The sequence below is a fragment of the Oncorhynchus clarkii genome, chromosome 10, assembly GCF_045791955.1.
Source record: "Oncorhynchus clarkii lewisi isolate Uvic-CL-2024 chromosome 10, UVic_Ocla_1.0, whole genome shotgun sequence".
Classification (NCBI taxonomy): domain Eukaryota; kingdom Metazoa; phylum Chordata; class Actinopteri; order Salmoniformes; family Salmonidae; genus Oncorhynchus; species Oncorhynchus clarkii.
The window spans coordinates 43,861,758-43,881,211 of record NC_092156.1 but is presented as its reverse complement, the minus strand read 5'-3'; the positions used below and the strand labels follow the sequence as shown (position 1 = coordinate 43,881,211).

The window sequence follows — 19,454 nt, the reverse complement described above, 5'->3', positions numbered from 1 at the left end:
ATTGTTGTCGTCAGCCCTTCTCCAGGTGTCAGGCCAGGGAAGATAAAGTGCCTCACCGCGGCTGGTGTTTAGGAGAGCTTTCCAGGGGACACAGTTCAGGGAAGTGTTTGTGTTATGTTGTCTCGACTTGTTATGGACCATGCTTGTGTGGAACGAGACTGGAAACATGTGTTTTGCCTTTCTGTATACTGTATGCACTCAGGAAGACATTTAGCACAGTCCCACACAGGGCTCGGTGTTCTGTAGTGTTTAGTATGTGCATGTGCATGCATATGCACGAGGAGAGTGTGCATGCACTATATAGTAAATTCCAGAGGAGTTCCGTTAAATAAACACTTCCCGTTCTTTATTTAGTCATGTTGTCATTACTCACTCTGTGACTTGTGTTTCGCGTGCAGCAAAACGGCTCAGACCTGATGGTGATGCTCTCCGTGTCTAGTCTGTACATTCACCTATAGAAAGTCCTACATCTACTTCTGATGATGCTGATCACATGCAAACGTAATGTAGGCTATTCAACTGTGAACGGTCCAGTTATTGGATGACTGCAGTCGGGGTTGTGTTGTGTTTGAATAACCCGGGGGAGTGAAATGATGTCGAGGTTGTAACACACAACCTCTGTTAGCCGCTGCAGTAAAGGTGTCAGGGCTCATCTGGAGTGATCATGTTGTTGTGACATTATTGTCAACAGGTGTTTTTTTTTTACAAGTCTGAGTCGCATCAACAGAACAATCCTCCGTTGGACGTTCCCGACACTGCCACTTCTCAGGCCTCACAAAGGAAGAGACATTGACAATCATAGCATTGATACACCAACCACTTCCAAAGGTACAGAGGAATCTTTATTGCCATGAGCCCTCCAGTTCACAGTACATGAACAACATTTAGTCAATTTACTCTTCTCGTGGATGACACAACAGGTGAAGGTGGCATCATACTGAAAGCATGTTTTGTGACAGCACATTCCCTCAGTGTGCCACTGCCTGGCTATGGTAACGTCAGCTCTTTAACTGGCTGAGCAGAGTGCATAGTGCGTGCTACCGTTGTGACATGAGCGATGTGTGGCCAGGCCTCCCATAAACCTACACTGGGGATGTGATGTTGTGTGTGGTTCCACTGGTAATAATGTACTGTATTCTATCATCCTTACTGTATGGCCACATGAATACATCCCCTCCTACAACAGCAGCAAAGAGATGACAAGGTGGAAGTAGGGCACACACTGTACGGAGAGCGTTGGGTTCCTGTAAGGATGATGCAATGACATATAAGGCAAACAAATAAGAGGATAAAAGAAAAACAACTGGTCATTGGTTTCCTCTCCTACAGCATGGATGGGAGGAGGCAACAACCACAATGTCTCTACCAGGGATCATTCTCACAGATTTACTATTGGCTGGGTGGAGATCGTTTGCCAGCTGATGTAGCCTAGAGCAGGTGAGTGAAAGGACTACTGCATTGTTACCATCTGCAATGTGTTGTTATGGGTCACTCAGGCATACAATGTGTTGTTAGGGGTCACTCAGGCATACAAGGTGTTGTTAGGAGTCACTCGGGCATACAAGGTGTTGTTAGGGGTCACTCGGGCATACAAGGTGTTGTTAGGGGTCACTCGGGCATACAAGGTGTTGTTAGGGGTCACTCGGGCATACAAGGTGTTGTTAGGGGTCACTCAGGCATACAAGGTGTTGTTAGGGGTCACTCAGGCATACAAGGTGTTGTTAGGGTCACTCAGGCATACAAGGTGTTGTTAGGGGTCACTCAGGCATACAAGGTGTTGTTAGGGGTCACTCAGGCATACAAGGTGTTGTTAGGAGTCACTCAGGGATACTTTTTGTGATACATAAATGGGGGTTCAAAGTGCACTGGATGGTTCATGTCCAAATGATTGTGGAAAGTTATGTTTTTATGCATCGAATGATTGTGATTCAATAAGGTTGTAGATGCTGGTCTTAAACCAGCGCTATACGGATCATTTCCTTTAACCTAACAAAAGCAAACACACTTCATATCGTCTTCATATAACCTTTATGACACTTTCCTGGGGTCCCTAAACCCATCTTTTTGATTTAATGGCCACAGATCCTCTGGGAGGATTGACGAGCAGACCCTGGAGAGACCCCATACCAACCAACCCTACATCTACCACTGTCATGTGGCAGACACACCTGTCTATCCTGCAGGATACAGGACAACCCGACACTGTCTGAAAACAATGACCATGAAGAACAGAAATGAAGACACCAAGCTGAGTTACCATACATTACAATTTCAGGTAGGCACAATGTCTGAGAAAGAAGCCTTCAAATGACCCAGTCTGACCATGTTGTCTGTCCTGTCCTCTCTGGAGAGTCCCAGAGTCACTCTTTAAGGCGCACCTAGTGGCATTAGAGACCTTATTGAACGTGAACGTAGGAGCTCTGAATGAATAGCTCAATACTAGAATGATAACGATAGCCATTATCGTTTCCCCAAGAAATACTATAACACTGCAGACATATTTGACCTCTTGTCTTCTTGTATTTGAATGTATATATAAAAACAGATTCTTCCTTAAAACCAACCCCTATCATACCATTTGAACTTTATAGCACATCTAATTGCTGCCTCCCTCCCCTTGTATTGACACATCTAACAGGGAATTCCACATTTGCGAGATTAATAAGTTATTACATTTTTTTTTGTCTTTTTTTCTTTTTTTTACATACACACACACACAGAGAGGGGAGCTAGGAAGTGACCTGGTGCATTATCATGCTTCATCAACTTCCTACAATCTACAGAACTATACAGAAGAACACAGTAAAACATCAGATATTCTTACACTTCTCCACTCTGCTAATCATTTCCAACAACAAGGCATCACCATTTTAAACAGCCTGGCTCAAACTGCCTGTTTGGGCACATTTACACTAGTCTCCATATTAAACCATCCTGCAATTGAGGGCATACACAACCAAATGAACTAAGTAGCACTGAGCAGTTCAGCTGTACATGTTGTCTTCACATATAGATAAAGTTTAGATTTATAATTTAATTTGAATATATCATTATCTGCTGGTACCTGGTAATCACAGTGACTCTAAAATAAAATTACAAGAGGAAGTAAAATAGTATATACAACAAACAAGAGCTTTTTGTTTGGCATCCCTTACAGAGCTGTACAACACAGCTGGGTCCAGTGGTTTGAGTTGGGTGTAGGAGAGCTGCCTTGGCATCTTTTGGCAGAACAGTCTTGGAGGAGGAATAATCCCGTTCTCCTCTGATCTCACATTGTTATTGGCGTCATCAGCAGTGGACCTGAAGGTGAGGTGGGGTGAGGTGAAGTGGTGAGATCAAATCCACTTAAATGTTTCAAGCAAGGCATGAACCTGGGCAGGAGGTTAAATATGTGCCCTGTCCCATGCCGATATAGGTGATGCTAAAAGTGCAAGAACGACACAGAAACACACATACAGTAGGTACACAGACAAAAACATTAGGGTGAAATGGGGGAATCCCTCACCCACAGGTAACCACTCCATTCTGGATTCATTTCAAATACACTGAATTGTCATTGTGGCCATCAAACACAACATATATTGTAACACAGAAGGCTGTGTTCACGAAAGAAATCCTGTCCAGTTCACATTAAATCCCTACAATAGTTTTGTCTAAAAGGAGAGCTGCCTTATGACAATGCATGGTTCAGTCCAGCAGGAGGTGCACTTTCTACAGCATAGCTTCTACAGCCAGTCTTTCAGGGATGATGAGGATCTCCCCCATTGTTTCATCCTCAGCAGAGGTATTATCCACTTGAATATCTGTTTCAACTCAATCAGAATTCACTGGAAGCAGACGTGGAATACTCAAGTCCACCACCCTTGAAATTAAGCTGAGGAGGTATGGAGAGGAGAGAATGGTGTCTCTACCCAATGAATGAACCATTCCGTGAGAATGTTGGCAGAGAGAGGCAGGGTCAGTATGCATCATTCCATCTTTTCCAGCAGGCTGCCTGCAGGCATGCAATTGTCATGTTCCCTTTTCCCTGTGTAATATGTAGCTCCAAGGCCCTCCACTCTAAGGGTGCCCAGCTGAACTGCTCTCGGTCCGAGACGCTGCATATCATGGCGTGGGTTGAGCAGAGAGGGGAGGGAGACTACTGTTTACATACGTACCTCATGAGACATACACACACGCTTTGTGTCAATTGAAATAAACAGCCACCAAACATGCTGCACACGTGCCTCTTCATCTAAATCAACTGGGTTGTTTTAAGCAATTGCTATTCTGCCCAACTTGTCAAGTATGTGAAGCAAGATAAAAGAACCATAGTGACGGCACACACACACACACTCACTTGCGCACACTCAAGGTACAAAACACACTCTTGGGTAAAGCACAACCATTAGTCAATCTATTGGGAGGACTATCAGATGGTGAGAAATGTTTCAGAGTTGTTTTTTGAGTTGACTCTGCCCTCATGGGCTTGCCCAGAGGTAAAATGTCATCCTACAGAATGCGGAGTATTATGCATGTGTGGTGTAGAGCAGGTTGATGTACTGTGCTGGTGTGTTTTTATACAATATTGAATGCGCAGTGTGTTTGTGATCTGTGTGCGATCATCTGTGTGTGTTTGTTTGTGTGTGTTTGTGTGTGTGTGTGTGTGTGTGTGTGTGTGTGTGTGTGTGTGTGTACACAGTGTGTACTGTGGTGGAGCTAACAGGGCTTGTTGACATTGCACAGCAGCTCGGTGACTTTGATGAGGCGGGACACGGTGCTCTGGGATTCCTCCTGCAGCCGCTGGTTATTCTGCCTGAGGCTCTGCACCTCGGCCTGCAGCACCGCCTTGTCCTCCTTCTCCTGCCAGGGAGCGGCACACAACAACACCCGTCTGTCAGACCACCATGGCTGGGATGGATGGAGGGGTGAGAGGGGGCTGGGTATGGGTGGAGGTAGGTGAGGGGTGGCTGCATTGAGTGGACAAGACTGCAGGCACACACAGACAGAGGGGTTCACAAACATACAAGCCTTATAGTGGTGGAGGCAGTGCAAGACTGGGTACTGGAGAAGCACACACACATACCAGATGCTTGCACGCACGCACATACACGCAAATACAAACCAATTACCTTCCATAAAATCACTCCATGGGGAGAGGTGGCGTATGGAGGAAATGTTCAAACGGATTTACTATGGCAACCACTTGTTTGAGACCATACAACCAATTAATAAATCAATCTCTTATTAAAGACCCAGTGCAGTCAACAACTAGACTTTCCTGTGTTTTATATATATTTCCACACTCTGAGGTAGGAATAATACTGTGAAAAGTATGATAATGCCCTTTTAGAGAGCTGTTTGAAAAGACTGCCTGAAATGTCAGCCTGTTTTGGTGGTATGGAGTTTTGGCCTGCCCGGTGACATCACAGTTAATAGACCAGTAAGAAAGAGAGTTCCAAACCTCTCTGCCAATAACAGCTACTTTTTAGTTCTCCCCACTCCCAGACCACACCCAGACAGTCATAGCAAAATTATTGCTTGAGGAATTGCTCTTTGCCAAGAAGCTATTTTTATTTCTTTATGACCATTATTTTTGATTTTATTATTTTACCCCTTTTTCATGGTATCCAATTGGTAGTTACAGTCCTGTCCCATCGTTGCAACTCCCGTACGGACTCGGGAGAGGCGAAGGTCGAGAGCTGTGCGTCCTCCAAAACACAACCCAGCTGCTTCTTGACACAATGCCCGCTTAGCCCAGAAGCCAGCCAGCCAGCCACACCAATGTGTCGGAGGAAGCACTGTACACCTGATGACCGTGTCAGTGCATTTCGTCTGGCCTGCCACAGGAGTTGCTAGGGCGCGATGGGACAGGAACATCCCTGCTGGCCAAACCCTCCCCTAACCTGGACAACGCTGGGCCCTTTTGTGCACCGCCCCATGGGTCTCCCAGTCGTGGCCGGCTGCGACAGAGCCTGGACTCAAACCAGGTTCTCTAGTGGCACAACTAGCACTGCAGAGCCTTAGACCACTGCGCCACTCGGGAGGCCCCTTTTTGACCCTTTTATTTGAAAACAATCACAGTAAAACAGCTGCATTGGACCTTTAAACGAGAGCAGAGGAATTGCCATAACATGTTTAATGTAGATGATTGTTATACAAGTGAAATGCCTCTAAAGAGTCAAAACTCCAAAATGACAGGCATTCCTAATCTAGCAAACAGCAGGGGTCACCCTAATCCCTCACTACTTGGAGCTGAGTTTGAAATCAGCTACTGCAACTTTCAGAGCAGTGATTTGCCATAGTAAATGCTTCCTGTTTGCTATGTCATACACGGTAGCAACAGAGACGGGAAACCAGAGACTCAGGGTAGACAAACAGACAGGGGCAACTACCACTACAACCAGTTTTGCCAACTGTATTCCTATCCCACCACCTTTAACTGACTTTTTGTAACCCTCCAAAAGAGATGTGCATTGCCACATCTTCTGTTCACTTGCAGAACAAAGTCATTGATCAATAAAGAAAGATTGCTTCATTGCAGAAAATTGGCAACACTGAGTGCAGAGTAATATGCCAGATCCCTTTACGGAAGAAAACACATGAATTTCACGTGAAGTGTTACGAAATGACATGTTCTCATGTGACCACATGCTCTTATGTGAAGTGAATGTGACAATGTGACAACGTGACGACATGTTAAGCGACATGTGACAACACGAAACTACACATGTGAAAATGTGATCACGTGTGAAATGTTTCCGATCATGTGATTTTGTGAAATCATGTGGTGTTTCTGCAAGGGATTCGCCGCAATGGATAAGGGGTTTGAGCAATGGTATGAAATGTAAGCTCATTGTAACCTAATCTTCGATAAGTACAGCGTGCCATGAGTGAGCGAGCTATACTTAGCTTGGGCCAATTAGCTTGGTGATTGGATTTATTCAAACTCAATCTCAAAAAAAAAAAAAAAAAATGGAATGAATGCAATGTAATATTTCCTCCACACACCATTGCCTTGTGTGATGGTGTTGATTTATGTGATTGTCTATACGGAGAGTGGGTTCTATCCTGACTGACTCCAGTGTTGTCTGTCTGTCTGCTGTGTTGTGAGTCGTGGGACTCACAACACATTGACAATAACAATGAATGATAGCTGAAACCAGTTAGGTATTATCATCAATCTGGGTCAATAGGAATTCTCTTTGGTAGCAGCAGTACTATATGGCCTTGCTGGTTCAACTCCCTAGTGGGCCATAGTGCAACTGTGCCCTAAAGCAAATCAATTAACCTGAAATAACCAGTACTCAGCTTTATAATTGGAAAATAAACGGATGAGATTGTAACTCACACAGAAAGCAAAGGAACACATTCTCATCGCCACATCAGATGGTTTTGCTCAAATCTGTACTAGCTCAGCTGTAAACCCTCCCCTTCTTGGCAGTCATGGACAGAAACCAAAGACTAACCAAAAGTAGTCTAGGTGACACAGCACACTTCTGAATGGAACCCAACTAGCTCCTCCCACAGTCTTCGGTGAGTCCTATTTCTACTGGCCCTACTGTGGGACTGGGAGAGCCTAGAACCAACCATGCTCACTCACTCACTCTCCCAGGGCAGAGGGTAAACAACAGAGAAAAGTGGAAAGGGGTCATCTGATGTGGTAGTTCTCTGTTAGGTCGTCCTCCTTGGTTCATTGTCCCTGACTGTCAATGTCTCTGTGTTGTGTAAATTGATGATAATACTGTGTTAATGGTGAGTTTTCCCAGGAAGCGTAGGGAGTTACAGACAAAAACAGAGGGTAAGACTTTGGTTATGTTGTTGTTATAACCACAGGGTTTGTGACCAGAAAGTCTGCAGAGTTTGATTCTTTTGAGTTTGATTCTTTTGAGTTTGATTCTTTTGAGTTTGATTCTTTTGTGTGCTTTATGTCTCACGTGTTTCAAGAACCAAGTTGAGCGAATAGCATTTGCACAAAAAAATCCTTGGAATGTCATTCACTTAGTCGGATGCCAGCTTAAAACTCTGGCAGTGTGGCGTCTCTTGGATATATGAGTGGTGAAAAGGACTTGGTTGGAGGGGATATAGCACACTGCATACCACAGGGTTTCATTTGACCTTCGAGACTAAACACTCTCGTTACTGTAACACAGGAATCATGTTTCTCCCAATTGAGAATGTGTTTAAGGACGCTCGAGAGGCTTCCAAACTCTCTCTCTCTCTCTCTCTCCCCTCCCCCCTCCTTCTTTCGCTCTCTCTCTCTCTCCCTTTCTCCAATGTGCTTCTCCCTTTTACATTACAAGAGTAACCAGTCATTCAGCAGTTGTGAGGACTTCAAAAGGTATCCCCAAGTCCCCGTGCTTCCCAGAGAAGAGGCGGTAAACGGGGTGAGGAACATGGTGCTACGAGATCCAGAGGCTGCACACAGGGATGACTGACAGACTGTCAGACTTTCAGGGTTGTGAGGAGGAACTTCACTTCCAATGTTTCACATCCATGAAGGACCCTAGTGGTGGATTTGGGTTATTGGGTTCATGAACTCTGGGCCCGTTTTTTAGTAGTTCTATTTCCAATTGTTATTGTTCTGTTGTCTTAACACAACAACAGAGGACACATCTCGTGCTTTTACTTGCCTCTGCTGCCATTTGGTCGCTTAGTGTTGAGAGAGTGAGCATGGTTGCCCAATGTCACTCCAGCCAATCTTCTCATCTCCTCTGTTCACCCTGCCCAATGACAAGACAGGTTTCTTTTGCTTGTCCCGCCTGCTGCCCGCCCTACCTCTACATTCCCTCTGTGTGTTTGTGTGTTTGCAGTAGGAGTCAGGGGGTTGGGGGAGGCGGAGGGAGGGGGTGTGTGTGTGTCTGGGGAGGGGAGGGTCACTGTGTGGGCAGGATGCTGTGAGGGGGGTCTGGGGAGGGGCTGTGGTTGGCCATCTGAATGGGGAGTACCTTTTGCAGGTCGTCCTGCAGCCTCTTCAGCATGTCCTCCAGCTGGGAAACCTTCTCCATGTGGCCAGGGGAGTCGCTACAGGGACATGGGAGAAAGACACACTCAGCATAATGCACAGACAGGTAACTGCCAAAATACAGGAAACACCAACATAAAGTGTCTTAATAGTGCATTGGGCCACCCTGAGCTGCCAGAAGAGCTCAAATGCGCTCAGATGCGCCTTGGAATAGATTCTAAGATGTCTGGAAATCTATTGGAGGGATGTGACACCATTCTTCCACAAGAAATTCCCTAAATTGGTGTTTTGTTGAGGACGGTGGATAGCACAGTCTCAAGATCTACTCCAGAATCTCCCATTAGTGTTCAATTGGGTTGAGATCTGGTGACGTGAGACACACACACACACACACACACTTTTAACCCCACATGCCCCTGTGAGTCCCCTCTTTTAAAGTCACTGAGATCTCTTCTTCTAGCCATGGTAGCCAAAATAATGGGCAACTGTTCATTTGTATACATGACCCTAAGCATGATGGGATGTTCATTGCTTAATTAACTCAATAACCACCCCTGTGTGGAAGCACCTTTGTATTCTTTGTATCGCTCATTTACTCAAGCGTTTCCATTATTTAGATTTAGTCAGTTACCTGTAGTTAGGTAGTGTCTGTATGTGTTACCAGTAGGGATCCTTTCTTTTGGTTTGGTGTGTGTATGAGAAGACCGTGAGTAAATACATGTATGTATGTAAGCAAGAGAGACATGGGGTCAGAATGGGAGAGACAATAAGGAGGGAATGGGCTGCCGGGGAAACGCCACCACACGGAATCAAGGAGGGAGGCTGATACACTGACTAAATCAGAAAGACAATACATCAGAGAACGAGTGTTAGTCAGTTCCTCAAGAAAGAGAAAAAAAGCGTGAGAGACGATGAAGAGCGAGATAAGGACAGGCAACATGCCAATGAGCCAGCATCATGATGAGCAACAGAGGCTGAACTATGAGAACTGTTCAACAGTCCATCTCTGAATCAGAAACTCCCACAGCCACAGATCCACACAATGAGTCAGACACCATTTGGAGTTCACATACAGAGAGAAATATGCAGAGGTCTACAGGGACCCACTGTGTGTGTGTGTGTGTGTGTGTGTGTATAGCTGGAGACTCAAACCCACCTGTCCTTCATGTCCTTTAGCTTGCCATCTGTCAGGGAGTCTGCTCCTTGGGTCCCATCTCCTGCTTTACGATCTGAAACATGACACATCACTCGACCGTGTTAGTCACTGAGCTCAACCACACAGTCATATAGACTGAATAGAAAATGTACCATGTTTCATTTTCAACACTGCCACGATTGCCATTTCCAGTGATAATGTGTAAAATATAACAGATGTAGATGTATTTAGTGAAATAAAATATAAATCATCTGTTGTAATCCCCCGCAGATGTTTTCTTACCTTCCTGTGACAAGGCCTCCAGGATGCCGCGACAGGCGGCGGCTAGATCAGCTATCGACTGCCACTCCTCCTCTGAGGAATCTGTGTTCTCGGACAGGACTGAGAGAGAAAACAGGGTTTCAATGTGCTTTCATCACAAAAGCATATCTCTGAGGGGAGTAGCAGACCATGAATGTGTGTAGGACAATACTGTTTGACAACACAATAGAATTGTGGGATTTATGAGCAGGCAAATTCTCTGGTTTAACAATGACAAAGAGCCACCACCAGGGGGTGGTATCATGATGCTTTGCCGCCTCGGTGGCACTGGCCGACTAGCTGCAGCGCGAGAGGGAGAAGTGGGTTCTTTCCATCTCTGTGTGTGACTGACTTCTGGAGTGTGGGGAGGGAAACAGAGATAATCTCCTCCGAAAAAAACAAAGTATTTGCTGAGAGGATGAGTGTGTGTGCTCTTATAGAAATATGAGTTGCATAGCCTCACGGCAGAGAGAGAGAGAGAGCAGATGGTCCAAAAGGGATCCCTGATTTGAAGCAGCCTAAAGCCCACCCCTCCCACCCTCCATCTGTCCCTCCTTTAGACTGGAGCTGGTAGGGGGTGGTAGAGGGGCGGGGGGCATATTGGGTTAGGGGGATAGGGGGCAGCCAAGATGAAAGAAGAGGGACAAAGGGGATGGAAGGCAGGGCTAAATGAGGATAATGAGGAGAGGGGTTTAGGGGAGAAAGGGTCCGGAGGCTAAAAAACGGATTTGAGGCTCAATTAAAGCGGAGAGCATTTTTGAACAGTTGTAATTGTTCAATTTCAGCACCATTCCGCCTGGCCTTATCAGCTGGCACAGGGTCTGCGCAGAGGACTTTTGTTTCAGACAGCTGCCTGTCCGTCCGATCAGCCTCCTAGCCATGCCTTCACACTCCTCCTCTTATCATAGCGACTCATCTCTCACTCTTTACAGCTTCTCTCTTTTGTTTGACTGCTCTCCCTCTCAAGCTGTTGGTTGCTGTGGCAGAAGAACAACGGTGTGTTCCTTATCGATTATGAGCGTTATCAAGATCATTGAGGAGATCCCTCTTCGCTATCGCCCATGCATGCTGTTTTATACAGGAGAAATACATAGGAAGTGGGATTCATAACACAACACCAACCTCATCTCGACAAAGGAAGTCTAGCTAGAACTTGACATTTGAGGATATGTTGATGGTTTAGAGGTGTGCGAGGACATTTGAGAGGAATGGGATGGTTATGGAGGACAGAGTGAGTGGTGTGGTGGAACACCCACTCTTGGTGATGGAGTTGTGTAGGCTCAAAGCTCGGGAGTTCCTCTCTGTTCTGTCCAGACACGACAACCGGGCGGAGGACAGGGAAGGGTCCCTCGCTAACGTCCTCTCCTCACCCAACTCAGCCCCTACAAACTAGAGAGAGAGAGAGAGAGAGAGAGAGAGAGAGAGAGAGAGAGAGAGAGAGAGAGAGAGAGAGATTTATCGAATAGGGGACCTTCATCAGATCACTCACCAGGTGTCTGTCCGTGTGTGTCTCTGTACCTGCTCCTCGTCCAGGGGCACCTTGGGTTTAACAGCCAGGATGAGGTCAGGCGTGGCGTCTCTCAGCTCCCCTGGGTTCTCATAGATGTGACGTTCCATCTTCACACCCACGTTGTCATACACATGCCTGTCACAGAGACACACGAGGAGATTGAGACATACATCATAAATCCGCTGTTTATACTAATGACTTTCCAATCCAATCTGGAGGGCAAACTGGTTAACCTAGTAATCTTCAGGATAGCTCAAATTTGGGCTAAGATTTGAGTTTAGCAGTCTGCTTCTGCTTACTGTGAAACCATAAATACACATGCACAAAATAATACCTCGTAAAACCATTATGTCTTAACGCAGGATGACTAGGATGCAGGGCTTTTTTCCAATTTATCCTTGCGACAAGCAGAACAGATTTTTTACTTGTCCAAAAGCTGAAGTCATTTGCCCCCCCCCCCCTAAAAAAAAGGTCTGTAACACCATGTTTACGTCATTGTATGATGCAAGGAACCACTTTACAAAATAAAATGCATTCCTATCTTTTTTTACGATAGAGAATCAGACAAAAATATAGGCTACCGTCTTTGCATATTCAAGCCTGTCTCAAAATGGCCTTTTTAAGGCTCTCGTGGAGGATGGTTGACCACCCTTGGTCGCCTATAAAATATTGAAACATTACAATTACAACCAAATACATTTTATGTCTTTATAAAATAAATTCTCTCCACGGCTCTATACATTTATGTGGTCCCATTGTCCCTGAGACAATAAAAAATATGTTGAAAGTTAAAAACTCTGGGACAGTTCTGGGGCGAGAGACCCCAAATACAGCCCCAAAAATTATACAGCCAAAATATGTTTGTATAAATATTTATAAAACATTTTAAAAAGCAATGAGGCTGATGCAACAGACCAGACCATTAAGCTTAACATTTCGATAAAGTTTCTATATTATAAAGCTCAACAATGCACACGTGGCTGTAGGCTACGTGTGAATGTTTCAAAATGTAAAAACACCTTTCTCAAAAGCACACCACAAAGCACACCACAAAGCACACCACTAAGCACACCACTAAGCGCACCACAAAGCACACCACTAAGCACACCACTAAGCACACCACAAAGCACACCACTAAGCGCACCACAAAGCACACCACAAAGCGCACCACAAAGCACACCACTAAGCGCACCACAAAGCACACCACAAAGCACACCACTAAGCACACCACTAAGCACACCACAAAGCACACCACTAAGCACACCACTAAGCGCACCACAAAGCACACCACAAAGCACACCACTAAGCACACCACTAAGCGCACCACTAAGCACACCACCATGCACACCACAAAGCACACCACAAAGCACACCACTAAGCACACCACTAAGCGCACCACAAAGCACACCACAAAGCACACCACAAAGCACACCACAAAGCACACCACTAAGCACACCACTAAGCGCACCACAAAGCGCACCACAAAGCACACCACATGTGGCTCTATGTGACAGAGATGAAAATATTTGTTAGAAAGTAAGAGGGGAGATCTAAAGATGCTTCAACTAGCATGAGTTACCAATATGACTAGGATAATGCTTTTGGCTGCCTGACAATAAAATCATGTGGATTTGAAAACCAATAGAACATGAGAGAAATGCTGGTTTCTATGTCATATTAAGTGTTTATAAAATAATTCTCTCAACATTTCTATGGTCCTATTTTGGCTAGGCTACATTGAAACAAGGTAAAACATGCATCATAAAATGACACGAAACGTCCAGGTTTTAAACAATTACGTTTATTTTTAAATAGTTTCAAAATGCTGACCCCTCCGACTCTCCGGTTTGCCGGTGCCTTGAGTACAGAATCAAGCCCTTAAAGGTTCATGTTAATTTTACTTGTCAAACATGACTGGCGTTTAGCCTATATTTATGGAATTAAAAGGCTCATTAAAGTTTGGCTACATTTTCTAAGGCCTCCCTCATGTCATTATCGGTTTGGACATGAGGCTGTAGCCAATATGCGTTTCACCTACACTTTGACCTGTAGGCTTTGTTATTTATGTACATGAAAAATAAATATATTTGAATATTATTGGACTCTCTGATCGGATAAATTGTTTGATATTGTGATTTTTATGTGTTTTTTTTACTAGTCCATTGGGACAACTTATATCTACACTGAGTGTATAAAACATTAGGAACACCTTCCTAATATTTAATTGCACGCCCTTTTGCTCTCAGAACAGCCTCAAATCCTCGGGGAATGGACTACAAGGTGTAGAAAGCGTTCCACAGGGATGCTGCTGTTGACTCCAATGCTTCCCACAGTTGTCAAGTTGGCTGTGTTGCAGTGTTGCAGTTCTTGACACACTCAAACCGGTGCGCCTGGCACCTTCTACCATACCCAGTTAAAATGCACTTAAATCTTTTGTCTTGCCCGTTCACCCTCTGAATGGCACACATACACAATCCATGTCTCAATTGTCTCAAGGCTTAAACATCTTTCTTTAACCCGTCTCTTCCCCTTCATCTACACTGATTGAAGTGGATTTAACAGGTGACATCCATAAGGGATCATTGCCTTCACCTGGATTCACCTGGTTAGTCTACGTCATGGAAAGATTGGTGTACCTAATGTTTTGTACACTCAGTCCAACACGCGTTAATGTCAAGCCCCCGGATGTCAGAAAATCCTCAGAGTAAAGCAGAGATAACCTGAGGAGTATGATGAGACTGAGGGTGGAGGTCACGTACCCGTCACATATGTCCCGGGAGTACTCTAAGGAGTAGCTGCGTGTTAGCTGGGAGTGGCTGATCGCCTCCATGGTCTGGTTGGGGGGGTGGTCATGCAGGGAGGTGGCCCGTAAAATAGGCAGGCTGGGTGTGGAGAAAAGGGAGCCCTGGTCCCCCTGGTCCTCCTCACCCTGTCCCATCTCTGACGGCCTGTCCTCAGCCTCTCCTCCCTCAGCTGGTCCCTCCATCGTCTCCGCCTCCTTTCCCTCTCCCTGTTCACGCTCCTCTTCCTCCATCTCCTCCTCCTCCTCCCTCTCGTCCAGTACCCAGGCCTCTCCAGACTGGCCCTCCCCAGGCTTACGTTCTGCATCCTGGATGGCTTTCTGGTACAACTCGGAGAAACTCCTGGAGCCATCAGAGACAGAATACACACCGACAACATGTTATTACTGAGGAAATATTCATACTTCCCTCTTTAAGCATTCAGGTTGTTCAGGAATGATACAATCCAGTAAGCAAAATTACATTGTAAAGACGTCTTCGCCAGACGTTGAAGTTAGGTTCATTTTAGGTGCTGAATGAAAGGTGAAAATTCATATTTTCCGGACGTTGAAAATACGTATTTTCCCGACGTTGAAATTACGACTTTTCCCAGACGTTGAACTCAGGTTCATTTTCTGTTTTGAATGAACGTAGAAACCGCGTGATTTACAGACGTTGAAAATATGTATGGCCAAATTTCAACTGCACATACACATACATACATAAAGGAAGCGTTATATCACAAGAATATTGCAATTTTTTTTCTTTCTGTCACACGCACTAATGTTAGCTTTTTCAGAAACTTTAAATCTGGCAAAGATGATGTTCAAGGTAGTCCAATATTATAATGAACCAACAGACCACTTCAACTACAATATCATTCTCAGTAACGGATACAGAAATGTTATTTTTCTTGTTATGACTGCGATATGTTGTCGTTTTATATACCTTAGTCGAATGCACTGACTGTAAGTCCCTCTGGACGACAGTGGTTCTGTAATGTCGTGTGTGTAGGTGGCAGGGAAGTCAGGCGCAGGAGAATCAAACTTGGTATAAATGGAGTCGTTTAAGACTTGACAAAACTCCATAATCAAAATACAAGATTAAATGAAAGTGGGTACAAGAAAAGTCCCTCTGGATAAGAGCGTCTGCTGAATGACAGTGGTTCCCACAGTTTGGGAAGCACTGCTGTAGAGCACAGTAGAGTACAGTAGAGTAGAGTACGGCACGGTATGGTACAGGACAGTAGAGTTTAACTCAGTAGAGTAGAGCAGAGTGAAGTTTAATGCAGTAGGGTACAGTTAAGTAAAGTACAGTTTAGTTCAGTAGAGTACATAAGAGTAAAATAGGGTACAATACAGTACATTATACTGTACTATACTCTTCTGTGCCATACTGTAGTCTGTGGTTGTTGAAATCAATGACGGTCCGGCTCACACCAAGAAAAAAGTTTTTAAAAATGTAAAAACACGTCTGCGTCGGTCCGTGCTTTTAGTGGGAGTATTCTAGAGCAGTACCTCTGAGCCAGACGGATGAGGAGGATAAAAAAAGAAATACTTCTGAAGAAACATGGAATCTCTTTGAAATCAAAGACGTGTCATTCCCTATCACAGGATGTGACAACATTGTAACAGCCGCCACACTTTTTTAAACATGACTGTCAAAGCAGCATCCGCTATCTCTCTAGATATTTCCACTAGCCAGTTTGACAGGTATGTGGTAAGCAAAGTTGTGAAGCTAATATCCTGTTAAGTGTTCCCTTTCCTCTATCTGAGCAGTTCCTCCTTCACCAGGCTGCAGTAACACTGGAACACTGGCGATCTGGCTGACATTAAAAGGATGTAGAGGGTTCTGCTAACAGCCACTACCTGGGCCACTATCATTAGAGGCCATTAGAGCCATTGATTGGTGGTTAGCCAGTTGGTGGGACACTGACGACAGCACGCCATAAACAACAGAGTGAGCTGTGACCCTGGCATGGTGCCTCCCTGGCCTCCTGAATGAATCTGTTCCCCTCAGCCCTCCCTCCTCCTCCTCCTTTAACCCCTCCTCCACTCATCAACATTACTCTTCACCTACCACACTACTAAAACACTTTACAACCCTGACGCCCATCCCTCTCTCCATATCTGCCTCTACCCTAATCCTTGCCATGTTACCCTACCCTCCCCACTCTCCTCTATCCCCATCCATCTCTCACTCCCCCTCTCCCCCCTCTCTGACCTGCGGGGCTTGCCGTTCTCGTCTGGAGGGATGACGGTGATGTGGATCTTGTGGGCAGTGCGGAGCAGTCTGGCCCTCTCCTCCGGCCCCAGGTGCACCAGGGCGTGACCACACAGTCGCACCACCCGCGCCCCCAGCTGCAGACCCCCACTCTCCGCATAGCCGAATCGCTGCAGGTCTGTCACAAAGCCCTCCTCGCTCATCAGGAAGCCTGGCTGGCCCACCCCGTCACGCAGCGGGGTCACCTCCCGCGCCTCACAGCCCCGCGTCACCAGCTGAGGACAACAACAGGACCCAGTGAGTTGAATACAGTTATGTAACATCGGAACGGAAACCATGATGCGATAACACAATATGAGCAGTGGTGTTCGAAAGCCTTCCCACTCACCTCTAGTCTCTGCACCATCTCCCGTATCTCCTCTGCCTGGCTGTCAATCACACTGATTGACACTGCCTCCCCCCTCTCATAGAAGATATCCAGGCAAGGCCCACCTATGGCCCTGCTGTCTGTCACCGCCTTCCAGCCAATCACGTCGCGGCAGCAGCAGTTGAACACCACCCTCCGTGTGTATCTCTCAATCAGCACCACTGATTCAGCTGAGACCCCCAGTAGACAGGGCAGCTTTTGTCCTCCTGTCTCCTCCTCATTCCCACTGGTGGCCCTGACAGCCCAGACTAGCGCCCCAGCACTGTGCAGCTCTGCCCCCTTGGCCCCCTTCAGTTTGTCTTTGCGCTTGCCCCCCAAGGACAGCAGGGGGAACTTGGTGGAGGAGTCGATTGGCGTGGTGGTCACGTAGTTCTCTGCCAGGTCTTTCAGGTACTCCTGCCGTGTACGCGTGGCCATGGAGCGGAACTTCTCCGCCTTCTCGGCAGCGTTCTCAGCGTTCACCGCCTTGGCCAGCAGGAAGTCTCTGAAGGCAGGGGAACGGGGGAATCGAGCACCCTTAGGGAACAGAGGCCCGAATAACGGGATGTCTTTGGAGCGTGTTACCGCCACCCTGGGGGCGAGAGAGATTGTCAGGGTAAAAAAATCAGAAATCCAACCCCATAATCAGAGTCTTGCAGCACACTCCTAGTTTTGATACCCTTGTAAATACAATGTGACAACAGTAAACATGTTGTTACACCTGTCATTTCTGATTGATAATGCTGAAAGCAGATAAACATACAAAGACAGTTGTGGAGCAGCCAGGGACAGTGGTACAGCTCGAGACAAACAGAGACAGTTGTGGAGCAGCCAGGGACAGTGGTACAGCTCGAGACAAACAGAGACAGTTGTGGAGCAGCCAGGGACAGCGGTACAGCTCGAGACAAACAGAGACAGTTGTGGAGCAGCCAGGGACAGCGGTACAGCTCGAGACAAACAGAGACAGTTGTGGAGCAGCCAGGGACAGTGGTACAGCTCGAGACAAACAGAGACAGTTGTGGAGCAGCCAGGGACAGCGGTACAGCTCGAGACAAACAGAGACAGTTGTAGAGCAGCCAGGGACAGCGGTACAGCAGGAGAGAAGGCTCTCATCTCACCTGTAGTAGGTGTGGTCAGAGCAGGACTTTTCCACCTGGATGATGATGAAGACATGTTGGAAATGGGAGCGAATGGCCTTAGGAGTGAAGGGCAAAGCCCCTGGCTCCTGGAACACTATGGTCACTATGTCATTCCCAATGTGCCTCTTCCTCAGCAACTACAGTACCAGAGAGAGAGAGAGGGGGGGGGGGGTTAGAGGTAGTCAAGAGAGCTGTTAATACATTTTGGTTATTTGATCAACTAATCATGTGCAGTTAGCTATTCGGTGTTCCTTATTTGTATGGTGTAGTGTTTCCAAATCACTCCAACCAAAGAGCTGGCAGATGTGAGCGGCTCTCCAGCCTGACTGCCAGCCAAACAGACAGAGTGGCAGTAGCTCAGTATCTATAGTGTATGGGCAGACACAGCATGCTTTTAGAGTGGGAGTTGGACATAGAGACGCAGAGGAACAAGTCATTTGCCTGCCGTGCTTGTTGTGCGACATTCCTCAGGCGGGGACGCCTTCATTTGAATATGGGGAAATGTGTAGGTTTTAAAACCAAAGAATAATGTTATCATAAACACAGAATCAAGAAGATTATTTTTCATAAATTTTTGCGAGGAATGCTGCTTATTCTCTTCAATATTTGCCCCAAAAAAGACCTAACTATGCTTGTATAAAAGAACGGAATCTCCATTTCTAATCGTTTTCGATTAAAAAGGACTTTCTAAACAACCTCGTTATCACATTATCACTACCACGGCTTCAAGTTGTCTGACTGGGTTTCCTTAGCGTCCTGTAAAGCAGTGTGTAGTGTGTATGTGTTGTGGGTTGTTTGTTACCTGTTGTGTGTTGTTGGCCGTGTAGGGCAGCATGGTGGACACGTGGAACATGACCTCATAGTCCTGGTAGCGCGTGTAGAGGGACTGGATCCCCGTGGAGTCCGCTGTGTGCACACGCGCGCACAAGCACACACACACACACACACACGCGCACAGAAAGGTTTAAACACGTCGCTATCAGCCTCGTAGCTAAC

The 19,454-nt window shown here is 46.1% G+C and overlaps 1 protein-coding gene across 5 annotated transcripts in view; it reads right to left on the bottom strand.

Moving 5' to 3' along the window:
• Positions 1-824: 824 nt before the first annotated feature.
• Positions 825-19,454, bottom strand: part of LOC139418540 (signal-induced proliferation-associated protein 1-like) — a 43,092-nt gene continuing 24,462 nt past the window's right edge. For 3 of the 5 annotated variants that reach the window (XM_071168085.1, XM_071168086.1, XM_071168087.1), the window contains exons 6-16: positions 19,261-19,364; positions 18,438-18,595; positions 17,302-17,911; positions 16,914-17,188; positions 14,670-15,053; positions 11,919-12,045; positions 11,657-11,789; positions 10,383-10,481; positions 10,101-10,173; positions 8,928-9,003; positions 825-4,968 (exon numbers count right to left, since the gene is read on the bottom strand). In XM_071168085.1, coding sequence (XP_071024186.1) covers positions 4,699-4,968; positions 8,928-9,003; positions 10,101-10,173; positions 10,383-10,481; positions 11,657-11,789; positions 11,919-12,045; positions 14,670-15,053; positions 16,914-17,188; positions 17,302-17,911; positions 18,438-18,595; positions 19,261-19,364 — 2,309 coding nt within the window. In that variant the 3' untranslated portion in view covers positions 825-4,698. The remainder of the gene's footprint in view (positions 4,969-8,927; positions 9,004-10,100; positions 10,174-10,382; positions 10,482-11,656; positions 11,790-11,918; positions 12,046-14,669; positions 15,054-16,913; positions 17,189-17,301; positions 17,912-18,437; positions 18,596-19,260; positions 19,365-19,454) is intronic. The other 2 variants (XM_071168089.1, XM_071168088.1) reach the window with 2 other exon arrangements.